Here is a 14012-nt window from a genome sequence, read left to right on the forward strand (position 1 = left end):
TATGGGTTTCCTGCAGGCAAACCACAGAGTACCCTACAAGCACAGAGAGCACCTGGCAACTGTTGAGATCTACCCTAGAGCATCTGGTGTTCAATGTTGAAAAGATGGTTGGCTTCATTCTGAGGGTCGGAGAGGATCCTCGTGAGCCTGGAATCCCCATCCAGCCTTGCAACAGTCGCTGATGAACCTGAAAGGCTTGTCACAGAAGTTGTGAGCCCACTGGGAGATCAGGATGTCCTACCTCCCAGTTCCCTTCCACTCCTCCAAAACAGCCCTCATGGCCAAGAGAACAAGATGGAAGTATCTCCAACACTGGAGAGGAGGCTTCATCTTACCCTTGAAATCACAGGTGTCCACCAGAATGCGGTCATGCTCATCCAGCAGCTCAGTGGGGGATGGTGTCGTGGACCTATGATCACTCTCTGGCTGGGCCCTTCTTACAACTCTGTGGCCCACGGAGATGAGCAAAGAGGGAGAAGACCACCCTTGCGGCGACTGTACCGGTGGTGCCATGCAACCCATCTCTGTCTCCAGAAAGCGAAAGGGAAGTGGATGAAAGAGAGCAGCCCCTAAAGGGTCAGGTAGGGGAGACAAAAAAACCCACTCCCTGAGGTTCACCCAAGGACAGGGGAAATGAGAAAAACCCTCAGTGGCAGCAGTATGGAAGATGGAGAGGACAAAAGTGAGTAGGACTTCTCCCGCCCCTCCCCCCACAGCTCCTGCCTCTGCTCTGTGTCTGCAGCTAGGGCTCAGGGGAGCCTGAACTGAGGGCTTCTTCTGCGGCTCCATCAGGGGCAGCCTGGGCTCTTCACCTCCCCCCACAGCTCCTACTGGGCCTGGAGGCTTGAACTCCTGCCAGATGAAGCTGAGGCAGTCTGGGCTCAGGGCTTCTGCTCCCTTCTGCCCAGCTTCTCCATAGGAATCACAGGCTGATTGCCATGTTCTGTTCAATCCCTCTGAAGCACCTGGCACTGGGCACTGTCAGAAGACAGGACACTGGGCTACATGGACCATTGGTGTTACCCGGAATGGCCATTCTGATCTTCTTAGTTAGACCCCAGATGTTTCTGCCTCCTGCTGTAACACACTATACCCCATTCCCTTCCCAGAGCTGAGATAGATCCTAGGAATCAGTTCCTAACTGTCTGGGTGGTTAAACACTGGAATAAACTGCCAAGGGAGGTTGTGGAATCTCCATCTCTGGAGCTATTTAAGAGTAGGTTATATAAATGTCTATCAGGGATGGCCTCGACAGTATTTGGTCCTGCCAGGAGGGCAGGGGACTGGACTCGATGATCTCTCAAGGTCCCTTCCAGCCCTAGAATCTATGAATCTATGAGTCATGACGGAGTCTCTCTCTCCACAGAGTTAGTAACAAAGTAAGAATAAACAGAAGAGATGGGGCAAGATTGCAGTTTCAGGGACCGAGTTTCCAGGAATTAGAAAGATTGGAACCCACTGTAGTGTGAATAGACTGACTCCCCAGTTCATCACATTGACACAGCACAGTCAGGACAGGGAAGGGTTTAATGTCTCTCTGTCTGTCCAGTAAGTGATTCAAGGAAGAGAACCCAGCACCATGCACCAGCCAGCTCTGCACAGAGCTCAATCAGAAAGCCAGAGCACAAGGAGGAAACATTTAGATCTCTTTATGAGTAAAGAGCCGGAGCAGCGTGTTGTGGAAGCAGGGAAAGAATTAATAAGGATTTGAAGGGGATTTTAATGCATGTTAGTCAGTTAGCAAGAGTCAGGCCATACTGTAACCCTAATGACGTGAGACTTGTAGAAGCAAGGATAGTGCGAGGCGAGAGGACAAGAACTGTCTACAAAGTTATTTCGACCTTGCAACAGTCTAACCAAATATGCAGGCTTGCTTTTCTTAGGAATGAGACAAATAAGATTGCAGAAAGGCTTATGTATAAACAAAATGTATTTGTTGCTTTTTACCGTCTGTATTATTGCTAGAAATTGTCTGTAACAAAGGTATAAAGGCTTGCTGAAATTGTTTACCAGTTGAGAGACCTGTCCAGGACTGGGGCGACCCTGTGTCCTATGGCACTCTCTCCCTCCATTGTAATTACTGGAGAAATAAAAAAGTATTTGATTTTGCTGCACCCAAACAAAAAGCGAGAACTGAGTTTTTCTCCGACACTGTCACGGATCTGTTTGGTCCTCACCCCATAGATAAGTATGTTAACAAAAAGAGAAATCCTAGAAAAGTTTTATGTCAATTCCTGTGTTGTAAAGTATTAAAAAATGAAGGGAAAGCGTTTTTTTTCATAAAGTATATAAAATCGAGAGGTGGTAGCTAGGTCGATGGAAGAATTCATCTCATGCTGTCTACACCAGGGCACAGACTATCCAGTAAATTCTTGGAATGTATTGGAGGGAATTTTTTGTTCTAGAAGCTGGAGAACCCTACATGGAGAGAGGCTGTTCTAGACTTGATTTTGACATATAAGGAGGAACTGGTTGAGAATTTGAAAGTGGAAGGCAACTTGCGGGAAAGTGATCATGAAATGATAGAGTTTATGATTCAAAGGAATGGTAGGAGGAAGAACAGCAAAATAAAGACAATGGATTAAAAGAAGGCAGATTTTAGCAAACTCAGGGAGTTAGTAGGTAAGATCCCACGGGAAGCAAGTCTAAGGGAAAAAACTATAGAAGATAGCTGGCAGTTTTTCAGAGAGACATTAGTAAGGGCACAAGAGCAAACTATCCCACTGTGTAGGAAAGATAGGATGTATGGCAAGAGACCACAGTGGCTTAACTAGGATATCTTGAATGATCTAAAAATTTAAAAAAAGGGATCCTAAAATAGTGGAAACAAGGTCACATTTTGTTAAACCCAGGATTATGAGTCCAATCCTGGAGGGGGCCACTTAGGGATCTGGGACAAAAATTGGTCCTGTTAGTGAAGGCAGGGGACTGAACTCAATGACCTTTCAAGGTCCCTTCCAGTTCTAGGAGATAGGTATATCTCCATTTATTATTTTAAGAGATTTGAAATGTAGACTTTTATTTTTAAAGAACTGGAAGAAGTTAGTGACTCTAGTAGTCTCTGTTTACTGACAGATTGTTAGAGGTTAGCAGTGTAACCAAACGATCCCTGTCTAGAGCTTTATTCCATTAATTCTGATATGAAAAGGAAATATTATTAGATGTAACTTGGGTGCAATAATCTCATTTTCATTATGTCTCTTTAAAGTTTCTTGTGAACTCTCTATAAACTACTTCATGGATAATAACCTTATGTTAATCCAGGTAGTTAATTACCAGTGATGTTTAGGAAATAGAAGGTTACTTCAAAAGCCTGTTGTTCACCCAAGGACTGTTGTGCTGCCCACAAAAGGTATAAAGGGCCCTTCGAACCTGATCCTTTTTATCTCAGCTCTGCTTAAGCATCATCAGGGGAAGCTTGAGTCACAAGACTCTGGTCTCCAGTTATACCCTGGAGAGAATATTTTAACACTGGACTATAATCTCTTGACTAATTGGGAAAGAACTCTGTTGAACTCTGAGGCCAGTCATCTCCACTATGAAACTGACTGAAAAACTCTAATTATGTCTCTGTGTCTAATTATCTTTTAACCAATACTCTCTCTTCTTTAATAAATCTTAGTTTTGTTAATAAGAATTGGCTGTAAGTGATTATTTGAGTAATATCTGAAATATTTATTCCCCTGGGAGGTGCTGTGTACAATCCTTTGGTATTAAAATCATGAGTGATGTTGAGAAAGTGGATAAGGAAAAGTTATTTACTTATTCCCATAATACAAGAACTAGGGGTCACCAAATGAAATTAATAGGCAGCAGGTTTAAAACAACTAAAAGGAAGTTCTTCTTCATGCAGCGCACAGTCAACTTGTGGAACTCCTTACCTGAGGAGGTTGTGAAGGCTAGGACTATAACAATGTTTAAAAGGGGACTGGATAAATTCATGGTGGCTAAGTCCATAAATGGCTATTAGCTAGGATGGGTAAGAATGGTGTCCCTAGCCTCTTTTCATCAGAGGATGGAGATGGATGGCAGGAGAGAGATAACTTGATCATTGCCTGTTAGGTTCACTCCCTCTGGGGCACCTGGCATTGGCCACTGTCGGTAGACAGATACTGGGCTAGATGGACCTTTGGTCTGACCCGGTATGGCCATTCTTATGTTCTTATGTTCTTATTGGTAGAGCTTTATTATATGATGAACAAGATTTTCAATAATCATCATCATACTTGTCTTGGCTGTGTGGGTAGAAGCCCAAGGCTGGGTGGCTTTAAGGGACCTGTGTTTTGGTTTCTGTGTAAGCAGTAATGCATTGTGAAAGCTGTTTTGCTCTTGCCTTGGGCAATCCAAGTTATAGAATAAGCCCCCGTTTGGAGGATTGTCTGCCCCATTCTTTGCAGTTTGCCCTAATAGAGCAGTCTCAGAATGGGGCCCCCTGGAACCCTATTCACAGGTTGCTAAAACAATTCGTCTACTTTAGACAGCAGAAGAGATACCCAGATTCAGGAAAACACAACACAACATCTTCATACCATTTCCTTCTTCAGTGAACTTAAGAACGGTCGTGTTGTCTAAGACCGAAGGTCCATCTAGCCCAGTATCCTGTCTTGCAACAGTGGCCAATGTCAGTTGCTTCAGAGGGAATGAACAGAACAGATAATTCTCAAATGATCCATTCCCCATTAGCCTTTCCCAGCTTGTAGCAAACAGAGGCTAGGAACATCATCCCTGCCCATCTTGGCTAATAGTCATTGATGGACCTATCATACATGAATTCTTCTAGTTCTTTTTGAAAGCTGTAATAGTCTTGGCCTTCACATCATCATCTGTCAAAGAGCTTCACAGGTTGACTGTGTGTTGTTTGAAGAAATATATATATAACATAACTAGAATGGGTTTTATGCTACATATTCCATGTAATGTTTCTCTGTAAAGGCCATGATCTGCTGAATCTATTAATCCTATTTGTTTGCATGTATCATTCTTGTATTCAAAATTATGAATATTGGCTGCCTACTTGTTTGATTCTAAGTAGGCTGTAGTGAAGCAGTTGGTCGGGTTCCTGAGAAAATTCTATTATCGGTAAGTGCCCCATCAAGATACACTTAAGCAAACAATGAACTTTGAGATACTGATAGTGATTTTAAGTGAGTTTTATGTGTGGTGGCCGGATAACAGACAAAGTGGTTACTGGTTTGTTATTTTCTGTTGGTTTATTTTGGGTAAGGGAAGAAGGGACGGAAAAGGAAGCAAAATAAGTAAGAGTGGAGATCTTAACAAGCTGGAACTGCACAGGTTGCAAATTGCCCAGAAAGGCTGAACTCTGGGCGCTGTGAAAGTCCCAGGTTAACTAAGAATCCCCTGCAGAGGGGGCAAGGCCCAGCGCAAGAAAGCAGGAAAATGACTCCCAGTAAAGCAGCTAATAAAGTGGAGCTGGCCAGCCGGGAAGCACAAGAGAAAGAAAACGAGCATAAAAGACAGATGGAATTAAGACAACTAGAAATTAATTGCTGTGGAGGCAGAACCAACCAGAGAGGAAGCCGCCCACAAGACAGCTATGGAGGCAGAAGAGACTGCCCACGAGAGAGCTATGGAGACCCCTCCATTTGGTCTTCAGCTGGCTCAAGAGAGAGCCTCTCCATCCCCAAGGATACCTGAAAGAACCTGGAACAAAGGACAGTGACTACAAGGGGTGGGAGTGATTGCTGGACCCAGACTAAAAGCAGATTAGTCTGTAAAAGGGAGGATTCTGGAACTGGTGAACATCTTATCTGGATTCAATTTCTTACTCTCTTAGACATAGACGTGTGTGTTTTATTTTATTTTGCTTGGTAATTCACTTTGTTCTGCCTGTTAATATTTGGAACCACTTAAATCCTACTTTCTGTATTTAATAACCTATTAATTAACCAAGAGTCTGTATACCTTGGGGGAGGAGGCAAACAGCTGTGCATTTCTCTCTATCAGTGTTATAAAGGGCGAACAATTTATTAGTTTACCATGTATAAGCTTTATACAGCTTAAAATGGATTTATTTGGGTTTAGACCCCATTGGGAGTTGGGCATCTCAGTGTTAAAGACAGGAACACTTCTGTGAGCTGCTTTCAGTTAAGTCTGAAGCTTTAGGGTGAGTAATTCAGACCCTGGGTCTGTGTTGGAGCAGGCGGGCGTGTCTGGCTCAGCAAGACAGGGTGCTGGAGTCCCGAGCTGACAGGGAAGGCAGGGGCAGAGGTAGTCTTGGCACATCAGGTGGCAGCTCCCAAGGGGGGTTCTGTGATCCAACCCGTCACACCCCCCTGCAGTAAACTAAGGGGGGAGATGTGACATTCTGTGCCCCAAAGCAACACCCTGGAACCCCCATATTTACCTTGTTGATATGATTATGATGTGACGCTGGACTCCATCTTGTGTCTGTTCTTTTCCAGTAACTGTGCTGGGGGCTTTTGCTTGGAATAATGAAGCTCCCTCTACATGGCACAAGGTGTAAACTGTGGAAGCAACATCATCACTTGGCCTCACTGCCCCCACAACTCAACACCAAAGACGTTAGAAACTGGGACTGGACTGGGGCTGTGGTCCCAGGCTGAAGGGATTTCTAGCCTGTGTATGGAAGATTGGTGGATTGTTTGTACCATCAGTGTGACACACTGTTTGATTCAAAGCCTGTCTAGTGTATAGAACTTAGATTGTGGCTTTGTTTATTTCCCAGATTTCAACTTTGCTCTCTATACTATTACTTCAAATCACGTAAACAATCGATCTTTCTGTAATTAATAAATCTGGTTTATATTGTTTTCCTTAGTACCGGATGCTGTTTGAAACGTAAAAGGGAATCTGCTCAGGCTGATGTATTGTCCTCTCCACATTGAGGGAGGGGCAGACTGGGAAATAAACTGATATTGATCAGGCTTTTGGCCAGGGCAAGACGGTACAGCTCTTGGGTCCTAGGCTGAGGAGATGGCGGGGAGCTGGATGGAACCTCTCTATTGTTAGTTCATGGCTGGCTAGTGAAAGCTTTCATGTACCTGCAGCTGGGTGTGTCCCTGTCTGTGTATGTCTGTGTAAGTGCAAGACCTGAGAGGATTGCAGCTTTTCACAGCCACACAGTGTAAGAGGGCTCAGATTGGTATGTCAGAGGGCTCCGCTGTCCCCAGTTCTAGGTTTCACCCCAGGGAATTCCTCCCTTCCCTCGCAGTGAAAAGGCCCTGCAAGACCGTGGGTCCATTTCCCTGTTATCATGCAGTCACTTATTGACAGAGAGACCGTGATTATGGAAGGGAAGTCAGGACACTTGGGTTCTGTCAGTCAGTGTCGCTGTGAACTTGGGCAAGTCATGTCTCCCCATGCCTCAGTTTACCAATCAGTGAAATGGGGATGTTTCATAGTGACTTTCCTTTGCTAAGTGTTTTGAAGATCCATCAATTAAAGATGCAACAGAGTATGATGATAGGTTTCAGAGTGGTTGCCTGTATCAGCAAAAATGAGAAGTCCTTGTGGAACCTTAGAGACTAACAAATGTATTTGGGCAGAAGCTTTCGTAGGCTAGAACTCACTTTTTAGAATGATGATAGTTACGTATGAGAAGTACTGATCTCTGATCCCTTAGCGACAGCCCCCTTTGTTTGTTGTAATTGCTTGTGTCTCCTCTTGGTCAACTTTCTCCAGATCTCTCGGTCTACTATCTACCCATCTATCCTGACAATTTACAGGATATCAGATCCTCAGGAGAGTTAGGCATTATCCCTAATTTTCTTTCTCATCAACTATAATTTTTAAATACATACACACAAATGTACAGAACAGCCAGTTCCTCTCTGACTCAGCACAGAGCCCCAGAGTTCTCATCTCCCTTTGGGAAGGTTCCTTAACTACTGTTTACTGCTAAAGCTGGATAATTAGCACACAGTGGAGACATGCTTCTCTACAGCCTGTTTACATTCAGACCCTTCCTTCTTCTCTAGAGGTTAAGAAAGTAGATAAGGAAAAGTTATTTACTGATTCCCATAATACAAGAACTAGGGGTCACCAAATGAAATTAATAGGCAGCAGGTTTAAAACAAATAAAAGGAAGTTCTTCTTCATGCAGCGTACATATCATAGACAGATATGCAAGAGGAGGGGGTGTGAGTATCTGTTCATTAACACATGGTTGACTCCTGACATCTCTACCCAGTTCTTGCTCTAAGGGGAGTTTTGCCTCACTGGGGCCTGAGAAAAGTATGGGCCGTGGTCTGAGAATTTGGCCTTTTATTGCACACCTATTAACACCTTACATCCTGAAGGATTCATTGTGCCACTGAAATGCACCACCTTGGGGCTAGAGTCCATCAGGTGGGATGAGCAGCGATGCACAGAAATCAGTGAAATTTTGGTCAGTGATATTCTACCAAACTCATCACTTATGGCAAGGGCCGTGGGATGCTTCATGATTGTGCAGAGTAGAAAGTACCACAGACTTACTCTCTATCCCACCACACCTATGCTGGACAGAGTTTGTCAATCAGGTGAGCTCCTCAGTGAGAGATGGGTACCTGTGAATTCTGAGACGGAAGTGTCCTCCGTAGGAATCCCCCTCAGGTATCCTTGATCTGCACCTCTGTGAACCCAGCATCTGTAGCAGCATCCAACACCAAAAGCCGACACACTGTGTGCACAGTTTCTAATATAAATCTGTGTAATTCCAGGGGGGTTCCATAGGAACATAAGAACGGCCGTACTGGGTCAGACCAAAGGTCCATCTAGCCCAATATCTGTCTTCCGACAGTGGCCAATATTTGGTGCCCCTGAGGGAGGGAACCTAACAGGTAATGATCAAGTAATCTCTCTCTCCTGCCATCCATCTCCATCCTCTGACAAACAGAGGCTAGGAACACCATTCCTTACCCATCCTGGCTAATACCCATTAAAGGACTTAACCTCCATGAATTTATCTAGTTCTCTTTTAAATCCTGTTATAGTCCTAGCCTTCACAACCTCCTCAGGTAAGGAGTTCCACAAGTTGACTGGGCTGCGTGAAGAAGAACTTCCTTTTATTTGTTTTAAACCTGCTGCCTGTTAATTTTGTTTGATGGCCCCTACTTCTTATATTATGGGAACAAGTAAATAACTTTTCCTTATTCACTTTCTCCACATCACTCATGATTTTATATACCTCTATCATATCCCCCCTTAGTCTCCTCGTTTCCAAGCTGAAAAGTCCTAGCCTCTTTAATCTTTCCTCATATGGGACCCATTCCAAACCTCTAATCATTTTAGTTGCCCTTCTCTGAACTTTTACTAATGCCAGGATATCTTTTGTTATTTTGTTATTACCTTTTGAGTTTTTGGCTGACTGTTCTTCAAACTCCTTGCTGGTGTTTCTAATTACATTTTTGCACTTAATTTGACAGTGTTTATGCTCCTTTCTATTTACTTCACTAGGATTTAACTTCCACTTTTTAAAAGATGCCTTTTCAATTCTCCCTGCTTCTTTCACATGGTTGTTAAGTCATGGTGGCTCTTTTTTAGTTTTTTTTACTGATTTTTTTAAATTGGGGTATTCATTTAAGTTGGGCCTCTATTATGGTGTCTTTGAAAAGTGTCCATGCAGCTTGCAGGGATCTCACTCTAGTCACTATACTTTATAATTTCTGTTTAACTAGACTCTTCATTTTTGCACAGTTCCCCTTTCTGAAATTAAATGCCACAGTGTTGGGCTGTTGAGATGTTCTTTCCACCAAGGGAACGTTAAATGTTGTTATATTATGGTCTCTATTTCCAAGAGATCCTGTTATAGTTACCTCTTGGACTAGATCCTCAGGAATAAATGCAGAGTTGCCTCTCTCCTTGTGGGTTCCCATACCAGCTGCTCAAAGAAGGAGTCATTTAAAGTATCAAGAAATTTTTTCTCTGCATTTCGTCCTGAGGTGACATGTACCCAGTCAATATGGGAAAAATTAAAATCCCCCCTATCTCTCTTAGCATTTCATCATCCCTATCACTTTCCTGGTCAGCTGGTCAATAATAGGTTCCTAGTGGATTCATTTAAGATTTTTACTTTATTTGATTCTATATTGTCTTTCACATATAGTGCCACTGCCCCCTCCCACCCTTCTCCAACCTGTTTTGTCCTTCCGATATATTTTGAACCTCAGAAAGATTGTGTCCCATTTATTGCTCTCAGTCCGCCAGCTTTCTGTGATGTCTATTATATCAATATCCTCCTTTATCACAAGCCACTCTAGTTCACCCATCTTATTATTTAGACTTCTAGCATTTGTTTACAAGCACTTGAAAAACTTGTCACTGTTTATTTGTCTGTCCTTTTCTGAAGTGTCAGATTCTTTTTTATGTGAATGTTTCTCTTCTGATCTGGCCCATAGTTCATCCTCCTCCATCCTCTCCTCCTGACTAAAAACTAGAGAATCTCTATCAATAGACTCTCCTGTAAGAGAAGTCACTGTCTGATCCATGTGCTTCTCTGCAGCAGTCGGCTTTCCCCCATCTCTTAGTTTAAAAACTGCTCTGCAACATTTTTAATGTTAAGTGCCAGCAGCCTGGATCTACTTTGGTTAGGTGGAGCCCATCCTTCCTGTGGCCCCAAACCCTCCTCTTACACTATTGTCACATCCATGCATTGAGGCTCTGCCTGCCTACCTGGCCCTGCGCGTGGAACTGGAAGCATTACTGAGAATGCCACCATAGATGTCCTGGACTTCAATCTCTTTCCTAGCAGCATAATTTTGGCCTCCAGGATGTCTCTCCTACCCTTCCCTATGTCATTGGTACCTACTGGCTCCTCCCCAGCACCACATTTAAGTCTTTCCAAATGCCTCGAGAGGTCCTTTGTGCCAGGCAGGCAAATCACAGTACGGTTCTCCCAGTTATCACAAACCCAGCTATCTGTTTCTAATATCTCAAATACATTATTCTCTATCCCATATCTTGTTTTGTTTTGTTCACTGCTGCAAATAAGCAGGTGTTTCTCTTGAGCTGCTATCAATGGAACCCTTGTCTTTTCCCTGAGGTATGTTCTAGTTGGGATGTTTCTCTCATCACACGTCTTAGCAAAAGTTTTTTGTTTCCCCCCCCCCTCTGAGTTTGAGCAACTGGATGAATGGGGACCTCCCTTCAGTGTAGACTCCCTAACCTGGCTTTCATTGCATTAAGGAACAATGATAGATAACCAATATCCACACTTGTGTTTCCTACTGGAGCCTCTTAAGTTTCCCCCACTACAAAGTGTAGGAATTATTAACTCAGGGAGCACCACAAAATATGGAATTGTATTTAGTAGGGTCATTGTTTATACTTATTTTTTCCGAATAATGAAAATTGAATTTTTCAGTGTGTGAAGAGTGATCAATCTGCTTCTCCCATGAGAACAGCCTCCACTACTGCATGCAGTGTCTCATATTAACGTTGTCTCTCCATGCAGTCATTTCTACTGTGACTATCACCCGAGATCCTGGGAACACACAGAAAGTCAGGGGAACATAGGGCACATGCAGAAAACACGTCAAAAATGCGTCACAGTTGGACACCATCTCCCCTACTCCATGTCAGATTCGAACACAACCAACTTCACCAATCCCTCCAGTTTCATCCTGCTGGGCATTCCTGGCCTAGAGGCAGCCCATATCTGGATCTCCATTCCCTGCTGTGCTATGTACACCATAGCTGTGTTTGGAAACTTCACCATCTTGTTCATCGTGAAGAAGGAGCCGAGCCTCCATGGGCCCGTGTTCTAGTTCCTCTGCATGCTGGCTGTCACCGACCTGGTCCTGTCCACAGCCACCCTGCCCAAAATGCTGAGCATGTTCTTGTTCAATTCCAGGGAGATAAGTTTCAGTGCCTGCCTCACCCAGATGTACTTTGTTCACTCCTTCTCAGGGATGGAGTCAGGAATCCTCGTGGCCATGGCTCTGGATCGCTACATGGCCATCTGCCATCCCCTGAGACATTCCATGACCCTGACAAATTATATTGCGGCCAAGATGGGCCTGGCCGTGGTGCTGTGCAGAGGCATACTTGCATTACCCTTTCCCTTCCTGGCGAGGCGGTGGCCATATTGCAGAACTAAGATCATCCCCCACTCCTACTGTGGGCATATGGCTGTGGTGAACTTGGCCTGTGCTGACATCAGCATGAGTAGTTACTATGGCCTGTTTGATCTTCTCTTTGTGATCGGAATGGATGTGTTTTTTATTGCTGTGTCCTATACTCAGATCCTCCGGGCCATCTTCCGCCTCCCCACAAAGGATGCCCGGCTCAATACTTTTCGTACCTGCATCTCTCATCTTTGTGCCATCTCAGCTTTGTACATCCCAGATTTAGCCTCCTCTCTCATTCAACGGTTTGGCCAGAATGTGCCATTTCATTTCCTCATTCTTATTACCAGTGTGTACCAGCTGGTGCCCCCCATGCTGCACCCCATCATTTACGGGGTGAGGACCAAACAGATCCGGGGCAGGCTGATCCAGCTCTTTGCTTATAAAGAGACCTAAATGTTTTCTCCTTGTGCTCTGGCTCTCAGATTGAGCTCTGTGCAGAGCTGGCTGGTGTATGATGCTGGGGCCTCTTCCCTGAATCACTTACTGGACAGTAAAAGAGATTAAACCCTTTCCTTTTCTGACTGTGCTGTGTCAATGTGATAAATTGGGGAATCAGTATGTGTACATTACACTGGGTTGTGACCTTTCTAATTGCTCATAGCTGGATCTCTGAAATTGCAATCTTGCCCCATGTCCTTTGTGAAGTCTCAACCCTGCTGTGTGTCTTCTCCCCAAGGCCCTGCCCCTGTCACTTCCTCCTGTCTTCCCTTCCCCTTGACAGCTGCAACCCAGTCATCTTAAAACCAATATGTTTTCACATCTTATGGGAAGACACTTAAGGGGGGGCTGGCTAGTGTTAAAATTTCAATGTTTATTCTTAAATTGTTACTAACTCTGTGGAGAGAGAGAGAGATCTCATAAAGAATCCTGGGATGTATCTCAGCTCTGGGAGGCGAGTGGGGTATAGTGTGTTAGAGCAGAAAGGGCTGTTTTGGAGGAGTGGAGGAAACTAGGAGGTAGGACATCCTGGTCTACCAGTGAGCCTGCAAATTCTGTGACAAGGCTTTCAGGTTGGTCAGCGATTGTTGTAAGGCCGGCTGGCGATTCCCTGCCCACGAGGATCCACCTCAGCCCTCAGAATGAAGCCAACCATCTTTTCAACATTGAACACCAGAGGCTCTAGTGTGGGTCTCCAGCATTCCCAGATGCTCTCCTTCCTTTGTGAAGTAGGGTACTTTGTGGTTTACCTGGAGGAAACTCACATGGATCCAGCCGCTGAGACTAGTTGGCGGCTGCAGTTGGGGTCCGGGTATACTGTAGACACCTCAGCGTTGAGATGGCCGCCCTCTTTTCCCCTGACCTAGAGCCTGAGATGCTGGGAGTTGAAGAGGTCATACTAAGTTGCCTGCTGCACCTCCAGGCCTGTGTGGAGGGGCCGACGTTGACTCTGTTCAATGTCACCCCCCGAATGCAGACCCAGAGTGGGTGTGTTTCTATGAACAGGCATTTGCCTTCCTCAGCTCTTTGGATCCTTACTAGTGCCTGGGCCTGGGTGGGGATTTTAATACCATCTCTGAGGACCAGAATCACTCAGGGATTGAGAGCAGCCAGGCAGCTGCAGGCATCCTCAGAGAGATCGTCAATCATCACTCCCTGGTGGACGTCTTGCATGACTTGACACCCAGATGAGAATTCCACCTTTACCTGTGTCCAGGTGGAGGTCGATCAGTTGCGCTACTCCTGGTTGGACTGTATGTATGTATTTTATTTCCATCTTGCCAAGGACCATTCCTCCAGTATATGGGCAGCCCAGTTCTCGGCCCACCATTTAGTGGCCGTCATGGCCTTTTTCATCTCAGGGCTCACCTTGGACTCTTCACCCTTCAAACTCCCCTGCTTATACTCCAGGTGGTGGTGCCACCTTATTGTCCACTGCTCTGGTTTTCCTTGAATGGGTCCTAAAATAGGTTGCTCACCACCCAC

At 44.7% G+C, this 14012-nt stretch overlaps 1 protein-coding gene across 1 annotated transcript; it reads left to right on the forward strand.

Annotated features, from left to right (window-relative positions):
• The first annotated feature begins 11894 nt into the window (after positions 1-11894).
• Positions 11895-12482, forward strand: LOC123363255 (olfactory receptor 52E4-like). The gene has a single exon (XM_045004127.1). The coding sequence runs from the start codon at positions 11895-11897 to the stop codon at positions 12480-12482; it is 588 nt and encodes a 195-aa protein (XP_044860062.1).
• The last annotated feature ends 1530 nt before the right edge of the window (positions 12483-14012 follow it).

Source organism: Mauremys mutica, chromosome 1 (assembly GCF_020497125.1).
Source record: "Mauremys mutica isolate MM-2020 ecotype Southern chromosome 1, ASM2049712v1, whole genome shotgun sequence".
Lineage (NCBI taxonomy): Eukaryota > Metazoa > Chordata > Testudines > Geoemydidae > Mauremys > Mauremys mutica.

What these genes read in the sequence shown, in the direction of transcription:
- LOC123363255 (XM_045004127.1), top strand. Translation starts at nt 11,895, where the DNA reads ATGGCTCTGGATCGCTACATGGCCATCTGCCATCCCCTGAGACATTCC.